This window comes from Xyrauchen texanus, chromosome 33 (assembly GCF_025860055.1).
Source record: "Xyrauchen texanus isolate HMW12.3.18 chromosome 33, RBS_HiC_50CHRs, whole genome shotgun sequence".
In the NCBI taxonomy this organism is placed as follows: domain Eukaryota; kingdom Metazoa; phylum Chordata; class Actinopteri; order Cypriniformes; family Catostomidae; genus Xyrauchen; species Xyrauchen texanus.
In genome coordinates, this window is record NC_068308.1 from 18,345,202 (window position 1) to 18,359,447 (window position 14,246).

Here is a 14,246-nt window from a genome sequence, read left to right on the forward strand (position 1 = left end):
TAGTTCTAGAAAGATTATCATTTTTGGTTCTTTACCCATTTAATTGCATGATAAAAATATCATATAAATTTGCCCATTAATTCATGCCGAGTCTATATATTCTTTAGTGTTTAATTTGCACATTTATTATGTTTATTTGTTTAAAGACATTTCAGTTCACACGTCAAGTCTATTTAAGTCACAACCTTGGGCACATTTTGGTCCTGAGGTACTGTAAGTGGTAAGTAGTCTTCCCCACTGTAATTTCCTGAAAATTACAACAACAAAACAAAAACCCAATCAAAACAGACTTGTAACTTAAAAGTGTATGTGCATAATTATGTCCATTAATTACAAGCTGGTAACAAAGTGGCAAACGATTCTCAAAGTCTCTACAAGAAAACCAGACATAAATAATAAGCATTCCATTTATTTGCAGTAAAATCTTAATACCATAGAAACAAATTCTGCTTTCTACTAATGCTTTATGTAGTTTTGTTGAAGTCATAATTTCCCTCACACTGAAATATGACAGTACAGTATATTTCATGCAAATTTTAAGGTGAAATCCCTCCTATTACAACACCATTCTCTTTTGATGGACAGGTATCATTTAAAGAACATTAAATAGCCTACTCTGAACTAATCCAAACCCAAACTCCCACCAAACCCACACTCTCACACTCTATCGCCATCCAAGTAAAGTGTAGTATAAATCTCTGACTTAAATAATGAATAGACTTGTCAACCAATACTTTCATGCCCTCACCCTATCTGTATCTTCAGCATAATCCCCTATCTCTGTCCACAGAACTGTATCTAAAGGTCCACCCTGATACCTTGCAGAGACATAGGACTGGTCATAAATCTATTATGGCTTATTTACAGCCTCTGCTGTAGTCAGCGCTTTGAAAGGAACAAATCCTCTGTTGCTTTTGCCATTTTTTTGCTGGCCTACTCACTACTAACAGGTGAGATGGAGATGGACCCAGCATTGACTGGTACTTCAGTCGTGCAATCTGGTTTAAATGATTTATCTCAGTCATTTTTGACATCCTTGCTTTTGATACAACCCTTGTCCTGACACTGCTGGTGAAGGACACTGCTGAGCTATTGCTATGGGAAGAGTTATGGTTGTGTTATGGTCCTCGCAGGAGGCTAACTGTTATGGTTCCTATACAATGACACAAGTTAGAACTATGCTGCAACTGGGGAAGAGAATAGATACTCTCTCACAGTGAAATCAAACCTACTTTGAAATCAAAGCTCAGTTATTAAGTCTTTCCCCAGGCAAGCACCCAACTAACAAACAACACTCTGTTTTGGAGCATTATCACAAAATACCAAAGGGAATTTGAGGAAAACTCCTTCTGAAGACAATCAACCTTTTATTGTCATCTTTGTCTAACAGTTCTCTTGTCTTAAAAGTAACATTAGACCCAGACAAGTATTACTATTAAGTCATTATTAAGTCATTGTTATTTACATCACTTCATGATACACTGAACCTGCCTTGTCCATTTGATGTTCCTTACATGATCAGGTTAAAGTGAATTTTAAGTTTAAATATGATTTAATTGAATTATTTAAAGGTCTGATTGTTCTGGTCCCGCAAATATATAGTAAATTAACTGAAAACTGTCAACCTTGTTAGCATGAACCCAGTTACTTTTTTAATCAAATCGCTTTATCCAGCATATATAAAAATTATTTAATTTAGCTGAGATGGCACATATTTATTGAACTGTCCTTAAATACATTCTTTGTCTGATAGAATGTTAAAAGATATCTTACTGAAAATTACTTTAAAATTCACCTTTATGAAAAAGTCACAGATTTTGTGGACTGAACAATATATAACTTTTCAAACATGAAAAAGAAAAAAAAAAAAAAACTTGTGGTGAAGTAAATAAAGACAAAAATCTACATTTAATAAGTTAAAGCACAAACTTTAAAATATTAAGTAAATTCTACATTCAAAAGTGAATGCTCTAACTTATAAGTATAATATTATTTATGATTGTTTGTTATTTTTTACAGTGTGTCATCATGTATTAATCCTAAAGTAGAAAACAATGTCATATATAATTTCACTGATAATTAAAATGCTTGTGTTCCCAGCATGCACTGGGCTTGAATAATTAATAAGCTTGCATGGTTTCACTGGTTGCAAGTTTATTTACACTGGTTTAATTGTTAATTTCGTTGTTATGTTTGGTAACTTCTTGTTTTGTGCAGCCTTAAGTTCATTTTCTACTCAAAATTACCCATTTATGATGTCAACATCATTGTGTTTGTGCACCAAGTGAGGCCTGAGTGCACAACTCAATATCTTGTTTCTATTGCCAGTAATGTAGGCTCATTTCTTTCTCTTAGTTTATTTGAAATATGCTTTTTAACATGTTTATCGCAATAGTTTTCCTGGAATAAAGGATTAACCATAATATATATATATTATACTATATATAGTAGACCTTAATCAGAAAACGACACATTTAGAGGTGGCATCAGTTAGGGTCAGTCAGACCATGTCTTCAGCAATTTCAGTAAACCTATTACAGGTATCTTACAGTATGTGAGGCCAACATACACACAGATGACCTTGCTCGCTTTGACACAATTTAAGCATATTCTTTATACTTGTTTTTGTCAACTGGTCTAAGACATGTCACGGAGTGGACACAGTTAAGAGATTTTTCCACCAGGATGGTGGTGGGGAGTGGTTAGGCGTGCGTGTTAAGTAGTACATCTTAAAAAGTAATTTCAGACAATAATAGGTAGTAATGTGTGTTGAGACGCCCTCTTCTTGCACAATTTGACGCTACATGAAGAAACACGCTTGGGCTGTATGTACTGCTGTCCACAAGCTCAGCCAATCCCCTATCTGTGACGCTCTCTTGAAGTGGTTTCAGCATCATGATATTTAACACACCCACCCTAAACATCCGACAGAGGTATTTCCTCAAGCGCCTGTCAACTGGCAAAAATCTCCTTCATATGTCGTTACAGCGCTCGTGCCAACGGTGTGTTGGATCTCCAGCACTAAACGGTGAAACTTCTCATGATCGCATTTATGTCGACGGAAGGAGGTGAGATGCAACAAAGCTTGTTACCAAAGCTGGAAAGCCTTGCTTTATTCTGGATACAAAAGAGCGAATGCACTTCTGCACAGTCGCTTGTCAGCATCTGTCAAAGAAAGATCACTTGCGACGTTGAATGAACAGCGGCAGATGTTTTATATGTACCAGTTTTCGGTGAACCGGTGAATTCGCCAGCAGCGAGATGGACAGTTGCGTTTTCGGTATTGCGAATTGTGGGTAAGATATCGGAAGAGGCTTGTGAGCTCGCATTTCAATATTTGAAATATAATGTTAAAATAGTCTGTAAGTAATAATAGTGCGTTAATATCGGGAACTATTCTCGCGTGTTGCCAACTCTGATTGCACGGGAGGAATTTAGTCGCGAGCGCACGAAAATAACTGGATTATTGTTTCACGTGGATGTGGATGGGCGAACACACTTCGCCAAATAAATCCTCATTTCTTCTCTTAAACTGGCAAATGAAAACGAAAACGTTCCATGTTTTCTCATAAAATTGGGAGCCCGTGTTTTATGTACTGTTGGCGATGTAGTGCGCTTGCTCACTTTTATCCCTGCCTTTCCAAACAAGTCTTTTCTCGAACAGGACACAGTGAAGATGATTCTCTTCAGAAAATTCCGCGTCTTGATTTTAATGGTGTTTCTTATCGCCTGCTCTATGCACATTATGATAGACTTGTTACCCAAGCTGGAAAGACGGGTCAGTAGCGCCTGTTCTTGCTCCCACACACCCAGCGAAGAGCCGCAGAACTGGGCTAAGCATCGAGCCAAGCCGGGATCAGAGTCCGGCTGGCCTAATAAACACACACTCCGAATACTTCAAGACTTCAGCAACGAGCCAAACTCAAACCTGTCCTCTCACTCACTGGAAAAGATCTCCGTCGGGGGTAAAGCTGAGGCGGTAAGAAGAGTTGAGCAGTTGAAGACAGGTGACGATAAGAGGCACGCTACACGGGACACTACCGTCAGCAAGAATGCAGCCGTTAAGGGTTCAAGGCTTTCTGCACTATTTGAGCATCCTTTATACACGAGGCCATTGCCTCCACTGACTGATGAAGACACGCTTTTCAACGTCAACACTGATATACGATTTGACCCTAAAGCTGCTGAAAACCCAGAGTGGTAGGTTTAAAATCTCATTTTTAACCCCTCTCTTTAACAAGCACATGAACACACAAGATTTCTTATATTCTTGTAAACAATTGTGCAATATGTTTTCTTCCATAAATATGTGGATTTATGTTGATTCACAACATAAATCCACACTGTAAAAATGTACCTTATTCTAGAACTACTTTTCTTGATGTAACCTGGTTGATTTGGCTTTATTAAATTTATTATTTTAATACAAGATTATATTAAATGTCATATTAAAACATATGTTTACATAATCTTTTATTACCATATGAAACATATTTTTAGCTTATCTGACATTTTACGGTTTGATCTAGTTCATGGAAAACTTCACCTCAGTTACTGTTGAATGCAAATAAATGCCTTCAGTGCAATGGATGTTGGGCCATGCTTTCTTTCCATAGGCACGAGGAAGGGAAAGAAGGGGATTTTACTCCTACGGGGGAGATTTCCTCAGACACCTACCCTAACTGGCTCCGCTTCCATATTGGGATCAACCGTTATGAGCTCTACTCCAGGCACAACCCAGTCATTGATGCAATGCTGAAGGACCTGGTCTCGCAAAGAATTACCAGTGTTGGTAAGACAATATCTGAGGTTACACAATAGTAATATTATAAGATTTGAACATCTAACAGAGAAGTTATGTAAATTTAGCATTGAGATGGTTTAGTCTTATGATGCATGAATTGAGTTCTGCTTTCATTAGTGTGACTCTTCTTAACAGATCGAAATAGATTTGTTAAATAAAGTTCATCCAAGATAATGGCTAGAATTTTCCTGTACTCCAACTGTGGAAGCATCAATAAAATTGGACTGAGATTTACAGGTAGTGGATTCCAGCCGGGTTAAATTAATTAGAAGAGTGTGCACTTTAAACTTAATCAAACGCCATGCTGTGGAGAAGTATCTCCTGCCAAGCATGCATATCATCAAGTAGAAACGAAAGACAGTGCTGATGGTGTACACTTATGTGGAGCTCCAATGTCAAGGTGTTAAATAATATGCTGTTTAGAGTTCTTAAGAACTCTAGAAGGAATTTGAAAAGTAAACTAAAGAAAGGACATTTCTCTTCACTAACTTGAGGTGGTGTCTCCTTTTCCTTCATTTGTTTGTGTTTGCCTGAGTGTTCAGTAGAACAAGGTTCTTCACAGAAGTCTTATCAGCTTCACAAAAGGACAGTGTGTGAGTCCAAAATACATAGAGTTGGGAGGGTTACATTTGAAATGTATTCCACTACAGATTACAGAATACATGCTGTAAAATGTCATTTGTAACATATACCGTTAGATTACTGAAGGTCGGTAATGTAATCTAAATACTTTAGATATAGAATTACTTCAGCACTTGCAGTTTTTTTTTCTCACTTGTTTGACAAGATAATAACAAGATAATACAAATATTTTATTACAGTAAGACAAAATCCACTTATATTAAAAATACATTCTCTGAAAAATACCTAAATATGTTATGCAGTGTAGTTTTTAAAACAAGAAAAAGCCAACTGATCTAGTTTTAAGGATTCTCATCAAAAACCAGAGTTTTGCCCTAATATTAAAGGTTTTACTAAAGAAAGAAAAATGATGATCTAATATGGATTTTCTTGACATGATCGTGCATGGTAACAGGTCCATGTAAAATGGCTAGAAATAGCATTTTAGTTTAGAATAAAGCTAAATGTATACAAGACACAAGGTTTATTTCTATTTCTGCTGCTCCAGACTTGCTTCAAACTTGTGTTGTCACAGTACCAAAAGTTTCAGTAGTCGGTACCAAGACCTGTGAAATTTCATGGTTCTCAGTACCAATTTAGAAGCCACAGCAAAAATATGCTAATATTATAATGTGCTATTGAACACACCAGTTTAGTTATTTTAAATCATTTAATAATTATTTTAATAATTAAAGTTTAATGAGTATTATTATTTTCCAGAATTTTAAAAAAAGTTTAATTTCATTATCAAAATGGCATTTAATCAATACATTCTTAAAACATTTAACAAGTGAAAATAGTACTTTTCAACATGTCATTGCATTTTTTGCCAAACTTTTATTCAACAGCTATCTTGCTTGTGATATATTGATTAATTATTATTATTACAGTGAATATTACATTTTACTTCACAGTTGTAATATGTTTTTATTCATTTTCTCCAATTTCAGTCATCTAGATTTTATTTTGACGTGTGTTTTTTGCCTGAAGCTTCACTTTCCAGATAAACAGTTCGCGACAGGAGCAGTGTGATCATTGAAGACTTTTAAGTAAAGTCTGAAATCTCACTTCTTTACATTGACCTTTGAGTCTGACAAATAACATGTACGACACAGTTTTGGACTGTTTGTATTTTGTGTTTTAGATTACTGGTTTTTGTGTATGTGGTAATTTTGAAATGTTATGATTTAAATTGCATTACTGTGAAGCACTTTGGTCAGCTGTTGTTTTAAATGCTATATATAAATATAGTTTGAGTTGAGATTAAAGCACAAATGCTGTGATTTTATTCATATAAATATATAGTTTATATGTGCTGCGTCGTTCACAGTAGATTAATACTCTGCTCTGTCATCTGATACGTGTCGTGAATGATTCTCAATATCTGTGGAGTTTCCAGTGTATGAGCGGTCGGATTTATTTAAAGTATGCAGCTCGTCCCCACTAAGATTGCAGCCTTTAGCTTTTTCAGCGTAAGGAGTAACAGAGCACATGCTCAAAATGAGCATTTTAAAGCTGTCCTGTGTCATTCATACTGCGCTCTGTATCGGACTGAGTCGGTGCTCGGTACTACCGGTACTGCAGAAACACTGGTATCATTACATCTTTTGAATTTTTGTATTGACTTGGTACCAAAGTACTGGTACTTTTGACAACACTTACTTCAAACATACTTCTCTGTCTGCTAGTATGAATGTAACACATTGTAAAAAGTGTTTCCACACTGTATGCTCCTCAGATCGCATAATTTATGTGTATAAAAGTTTTCCAACTGTATAGACTAAATCTTAAATGAAACAAATTACAATAAAAGACAAAGAAATCTCTTCAGTAATCAAAATACCTTTTGAATGTATCTGTATTCTGATTACAAGTGATTTAAATTGTAACTGTAGTGGAATACATTTACTAATTTTTAGAATTCTAAATACATATTCCTGTTACTCCCCAACCCTGAAAATACACTTGTTAACCGCGTATAATCAAAATCAAGACCTGCACCATCTGCGATGATAACAGGACAAAGTCCCACGGCTTTGTTGACAGTTACAATACTTTTTCAATATTTACATTAATATTGCTATTTGCATAATGAGTTCACAGTAGATTTTATAATGAGTCTTCTCTTAAAGATTCTTCATTGTAAGAGGGCTCCTAAAATAGGTTTTTAGTGACTGTCTTGTTCTCTCTATAGCAATGAAATCTGGAGGCACACAACTGAAGCTGATCATGACATTCCAGAATTATGGCCAGGCACTCTTTAAACCCATGAAGTAAGTAATCATAGCTAAAATGATGATTGTACACTTTTAAATGTTAAGTATCCCTATGGTTAAATACTGTAATTGTGTAAACATCTATGAACTCTGGATCAGTGAATTTTATGTCATTAGTTACTGCTCCTGCGTTATAGTCAGGCCCAGAGAGAACATGCAGATTTTTAATCGCATTTGCTGTGCTGATTTATGTGGTGGTGTTAGTGTTAGGTAGGTTAGGGTTAGATGAGGGTCAGGAACCCTTAATGGAACTGAGAGAACTACAATCTTATTGGTTGGGTATTTATAAATATATTAAATAGACTAACATGCAAGGCGCAGAATTTGTGGAGAACTTTGCATCCCGCATTCCAAATAATCTGTGGAGTGTTTTGCAGAGTTCTGTGGGTGCAGGTTGCATGTGGTCCTGCTTATAGTCAATGAATATGTGCACTATTCTTACACCCTGTGGCGCGGTTTGTTAAATGTATTCTATGGATTTTCATTGTATGTGAATTGTCTTATGGGAATATTTTCGGTCTTGCATGCAGTATCGTTGTCTATACGTTATAAAATCTTTGGACAAACACACTGCCATTGTGTGGTAGATTAAGCTTGGTTGCTCAATTAAATTTGGATATGTCTGTTATTATAATTGTGTGATAATATGTTCAGATCAGGGCTTTTGAAAAAGGATTTAGAGTCGCCGGCATTGTGATCCACAATGGACGGATCATATCCCATTTGAAATGTAGGTTACAATGGGAGGGAGGTTGTTTTTATGGATTTGACAACCCCTCAGCGCAGATAATAGTTGCCTCCCTGTAATTTTCTGGATCTATAAATGGCAGCAAGTAAATCTTTGGTGTCATTGTCAGATGTTGAGCTGCATAGCCCCTTCATCTGTGTGAGCTTTATCTATCGGTTTTACACACAACGCTTATGCATTCTCTGGCAGATTAGTATTTAACTCCTGTTCTTCTTTCTCAGTCAACTGTATGTCTTAGTGGTCTTATTGCATAGTTGAGGTCCACTCTGTTTCCTCAATGGGTTTTCATAGCACCAGTTAAGGAGTAACATACACAGGATGTGGGCTTTGGTGGTGGAATCATTACTAATATGTCGGTTAAGCGTATGTCCTTTCAGCCTAGAGACTTTTATTAGCCATGAATCTTTTGTTCAAAATGCAAACATCCTGTATTCATAAAGACACATTTTAGCCTTGGCGTACTTTAATATGAGAAGCCTTTTCGTGTGTGACTGTGAAATTGAAGAGATGATCAATAATCTATTGATTTGCTTGATTACACAAAATGTTAGATAGATGTATGTATCACTTTATTTTTTCTGTATTCTTTGATCGAGAATTATAAATTGGGCAGGCTCAACAATATGGATGGCCGGGCCACCACTTGAGCGAACTGTCACTTGTCTTTTGGGGCCATATAAAATCTGGACTGGTCCCACGAGGCACATTTTGTGCGTGATCGTGTCCCAGAGGATTCTGTTGATTTGAGATGCTCTTGGTTGTGCTTTGGGAGTATTTAAGGAGAGATGAGAATGATGGCTGTTTGGTGACAAGAAGCTGATAAATGTTATTAGAGAGAGGAGGTCTGAGCCCAGACTATTCCTGCTATAATTAGCACAAATCAACAAAGACACACTCATTTCTTCCAGCCACAAGCTAAACACTTCACCCCCATCTTGCTTTTGAGATCATCTTCTCTTTTATCTTTCTCCTTTTTCACTAGATAATTTGAAAAGCAATACTTAAATGACATTCTTTGAGGACAAAGCTGTTTGAGATGTTAGCCTCTATCACCTAGCACATTGCTAATCTAATAAAAGTCAAAATATATCTTAATATCTTAGATTTTATTGGAAAGCAATTTACTCTTTTCAAAGTACTTTTCCTGGGACCTTGTAATTTCATTTTTAAATATGGTTTTCACAATCTGATTTGGCTACATGCTTTCCAACCCCTCTCTGATGAGTTTGATAGACATGTCATTGCAACACGTGTGGTTAAGCAGAATAAGTCTGTGTCATATGATTCATGCCTGTGTGATCACATATCCCGCACATTCAGACCTTCCTCATGTATTACCATAAAGCCTCAAGAATTGCCTAATCAGCTTTAATTCTCATAATCATATTAGTGCAGACTTTGATCTGTGTGAAATATTTCCTTCATTCAATCATTTTGTTTTGAGCAGAATAACTGTGCCTCTGAAAATAGAGAAGCAGGATCTAAAAACGTTTCGCCACACGTGACGCAATATATATATATATATATATATATATAATGTTTTATTTTTTTTACAGTAAATATTTCTTGCTGGCCTGAAAACAGTATTTTGCATAATTTGTTATTTAAAGATATATTTATTTTCTATGACAAGTGAATATTCGCAACATACGATGAGCCAGCCAGGCTTAAGGCAAGGAATATTCTGCATATGTGTCACCATATGATGTTCAAGAGGAAAAATAGGCATCATAAATAACCCATGTTGATAGATTTGTAATTGAGGTAAAAGTCGTTTTTAGTAGTTATTTTCTATACTAAGTGATTTGTATAGCTTTGATTAGGTTTACTCTTGTCACTTACATCAGCAAGGGTCATCTTCATTCTGACAATCATTCTTACATGATTGTGTAATGTTTTAGTTTTTTTTAAGTTCTTAATTACGTTACTGGCCAACTGCAAGTTACTTTTGTTTTATTTACACACCAAAGACAATTTTTTATTACATTTGGCACTCAGCAAGTATAAATGTGGGACCCTGGACAAAAGGCATCAAGTTAGGCAAGATTGACAGCAAAGTCACTATGATCATTTAGTAGAATGAAAACCTTCAAATGGCCCCAAAAGTTGATTGTTTGGTCTGGAAATCCCATGTAGTTTGTCAGCTTAAGCAATCGACTTATGCAGACGCACTTAGGCTATTTACTGAGAATTAATGAAAATCTGTGGTGAATGGAAGTGTGAGTGGATTAGTGGGTGAACAAATCAGAGAGAGCGATGAGGGTGAGCAACTTCCACAGTAGGACTCCTCAAGGTTTAATAAAGATGGGCCATGGAGTAGATATAAGAACTCACTGTAGGGTCGATGAACTGCTTTGAATGCATCATTGCTCAGGCACTATTTAAAGATAAAGGAGATTCCATAGCAAGAAGACATGTCTTAAAGGCTGCTCTCTGAGGCATGAAATTCTCCAAAATGGATCTCTTTCTGTCCTGAGACAAAGATGAAAAATGGACAACAACACATTTGTTCTCATATACTTCCATTGTTTGACATGTTCCGCTAAGTGTCACATGACAAGCACACGTCTATGATGCTGGATATGTTTGGAATGCAAAACTAGATTACTATTTACTGAATACTTCGTAATGTATACTATATACTGCATTCTATTCTTTAAAAAACATTAGTCATATTTGATGATACAAATTAATATGCTACATTGTTGTCACATGACCACCTTTGCATTGAATGCCGTCCAGTTGTTATCTGGAAATACATTTTTTTAATAGTTTTAATTTGATCAAATAATAATAAATAATAAGATGTTGAAAATCACTGCATTTATTTCAGTGAATTTAACATTATTTCATTAGTTACACTGTAATATTTTAATGAATTAATAAAGAACAATGCATTAATCATTCATTTTGGTTAAAAATAATTTCTGTTAATACTACTTATCAACTATTCCTACTAATTCTACTAATCATTTTTAACATTAAAAGTTGTATATGTCAACATTAGTAATGCATGTTGATGTATACAGCCTTATTGTGAAGCATTACCTATACCATATTCTACAACAATAGTAAGAATATTTGGATAGTTTGCTATTCCAAACATAGCCACTGGCTATCTTTTGGAAAAAACACTGAGTAAAGAACATCTCACAAGGCTGCAAGGCTGTGAGTTTGAGAGGGTTTGAAATGAGTCAGATGAATAAGTGTTTGTCTGTTATCGCTCACTCATGAAACACTCATTAGTATTGATGCTGACTCCAGCCTCACTGCCTCTGAAACACTGACATGTTTCATCCATAATTAGCTCCTCCCTGGTCACATTAGATGGGATTTTTGGACAAACATGCTGTCATTGATTATGATGATCTGATGAGTCATTTCAGTGCTGCTTGTTTAGCTGTTTGAAAGATGAGACAACATAACATAAAACTTCTGCTAGAGGTGTGTGTTCTTCTGAGGAGCAAATAATTATGATAGGCCAGTGGGAACTACAGTAAATGTCAAGGTAAATGCTTTTTTCACAAACATATATCCTGTATTTTATATAGGACTGTCTAGTAGTGGCTGTGCTTTTCAAAAGTGTGAAAACACAGACTATTGTTTTTGATGTCTGCAATGTTGCTCACAAAATCTGCTCAAACAACTACTGAAACAGTGAAACTTCTTAACAAAAATAGGCTCAAAACAAAGTAAGCAAGATTGGAGGAGGCGGGAACTGGCTGAACAGTCAAAATAATAATTTAATGAAAACTTTAAAAATTACACAAAATGCACACATGGCAGCTGCATGTGGCTCTCTCTCTCCTGAACTGCCACGTTCTGCCACATTTATCCCTTTCCTCTGCTGATTAGCCCAATTGGTGGCCGGGCGTGTGTAGTCACCCTGCCCTCCTCCTAGTCAAACACCCATAGCATCATATAGAGAAGCCAGGCTTCCAGGTGGACAAAAATATCCTAACTTGAAAGCCAATTGTTTAAATTTACAAAGCTCCCATAGACTTTAAGAGAAGCAAGGCATCCAGGCGGGACCCAAAATCACAAGTTTAGACCCTCTCGTTCAATTAACAGCTATCTTTTGCTCCATTGATTTGAATGGTACTGGTATCTGCCATAGACTCTCATTTCAATGTACATATTTATGTAGAAAACAGCAGTTTGCATTACTTGAATGAACAGCGTGACAGTGATGTGTGATATTTCACACTTGTATTTGCTGTAATATTGAAATGAGTAAAATGTAACATAGATAGAATATTTGCTCATATATAAACTCACCATTATCAAAATTCTTGTGAAATTTTAGGGAAAGACTTGGTTCCTGTGTAGTCTTGAAGCAATCGCAACTGGGACTGTTATATGATAATGCCAATTATATAAATAATTGCCCCCAAATATAGATGATTCAAATACATTACTGTATTGTGGCAGATAAAAACATTGAGTTGACTTTATATAAAGAGACTTTGTTTTAATCCCAGATGTGTATGACTTTCTTCCTTCTGCAGAATACAAACAAAGTTTTTTAGAAGAATATTTCAGCTCTGTAGGTCCATATAATGTATATTATACACAGCAGAAGAAAGAAAGTCATTCACATCTGGGATGGCATTAGGGTGAGTAAATGATGAGAGCATTTTTATTTTGGGTGAACTATCCCTTTTAAAAGCAGAGAGATATATTAGAGCCAACACAGAGCACTACAACACAAACAGATATATTTTATAACCTGTAGTTACTGTCAGGCTTGCATTTTTTGGAATAATTACGGTAGATGATAATGAGGCACAAGGTAAAATACTGTAAAAATCACAGTTGTTGAAATTCTTGATTGCCACTCTTAATTATTGCTCCAAAGACATTAGATGCACAATTTTTCTCCCTTCACAGTAGGACAAACTCTCTAATTGGCCCTGGATGTCCCAGAGTATTTTAAACATAACAATGAATGTTAGAGATAATTGGGAGACAAACAGAATACACAGCAGCACCAACTCTGTCAAGCAGTATAGTTCAGTGCAGTGGACTGCAGCTTATGTCTCCAACCAAAGCTTTGAACACATCTGTTCGACAGCTTGGCTTTGAATGAGCGCAACTCTGTTTTCTCTTTGGAACTCTGGGATTGGCTTTCAGATAGAGCTGATATGAGGAGGATGTGAACAGCTTGACTGAATGGCCTCGACTTTTCTTGTGTTGGACTAATGGTGAGGTTTGGTAGACAAAATAAATGATGTATCTGGCCTTGGATTCAAATGCCCTCCACTAATCTTTGTTAGCAGGCAAACTCCCCCCCTCCTCTCTCTCTCTCTTTTTTTTTTATCTAACATTCATTATATTTCTCCTTCTCCCTCTTCCAGGATTACTGCAAAAACTTGTTTGTGTTGTGATAAGCTCTTCACTATATCCAGGAAAAGCACAGGGCATTGTACCTCTTAAGCCTCTGCATTGGAGGCTCTCTGTTCTTCTGTTCATAGGCTTTTATGCTGAAAGATCAAGAGCAAAGAGAATAACATTGCCATTCTGATATCCTAAAGATAGTTTAACACTTGGTAAAACTGAGGAAATACAAAAGTGGCAATAGCATATGCCTAAAAGGGTCAGTACACCCAAAAATTTAAATTCTGTCATAATATACTTAAGAATGGCTTCAATCGGATCATGGAGTTACTGACTTGAACTCGAGAACCTGATCAGTCCGATTTGTGAATGAATAATTGAGAACGGTTTTGGATCAACCAATTCACTGAATAGATTTGACTCAACAGAACGATTCGTTCACAACTTGTAGTATATAATG

The 14,246-nt window shown here is 36.0% G+C and overlaps 1 protein-coding gene across 2 annotated transcripts in view; it reads left to right on the top strand.

The window, feature by feature from the left end:
* The first annotated feature begins 2,852 nt into the window (after positions 1 to 2,852).
* LOC127627060 (extracellular serine/threonine protein kinase FAM20C-like) overlaps positions 2,853 to 14,246 on the top strand; it is a 75,505-nt gene continuing 64,111 nt past the window's right edge. For both annotated transcript variants that reach the window (XR_007968516.1, XM_052103277.1), the window contains exons 1-3: positions 2,853 to 4,200; positions 4,617 to 4,792; positions 7,620 to 7,698. Coding sequence is in view for 1 of the 2 variants with exons in the window: in XM_052103277.1 (XP_051959237.1) it covers positions 3,677 to 4,200; positions 4,617 to 4,792; positions 7,620 to 7,698 (779 nt within the window). In the remaining variant the exon portion in view is untranslated. The remainder of the gene's footprint in view (positions 4,201 to 4,616; positions 4,793 to 7,619; positions 7,699 to 14,246) is intronic.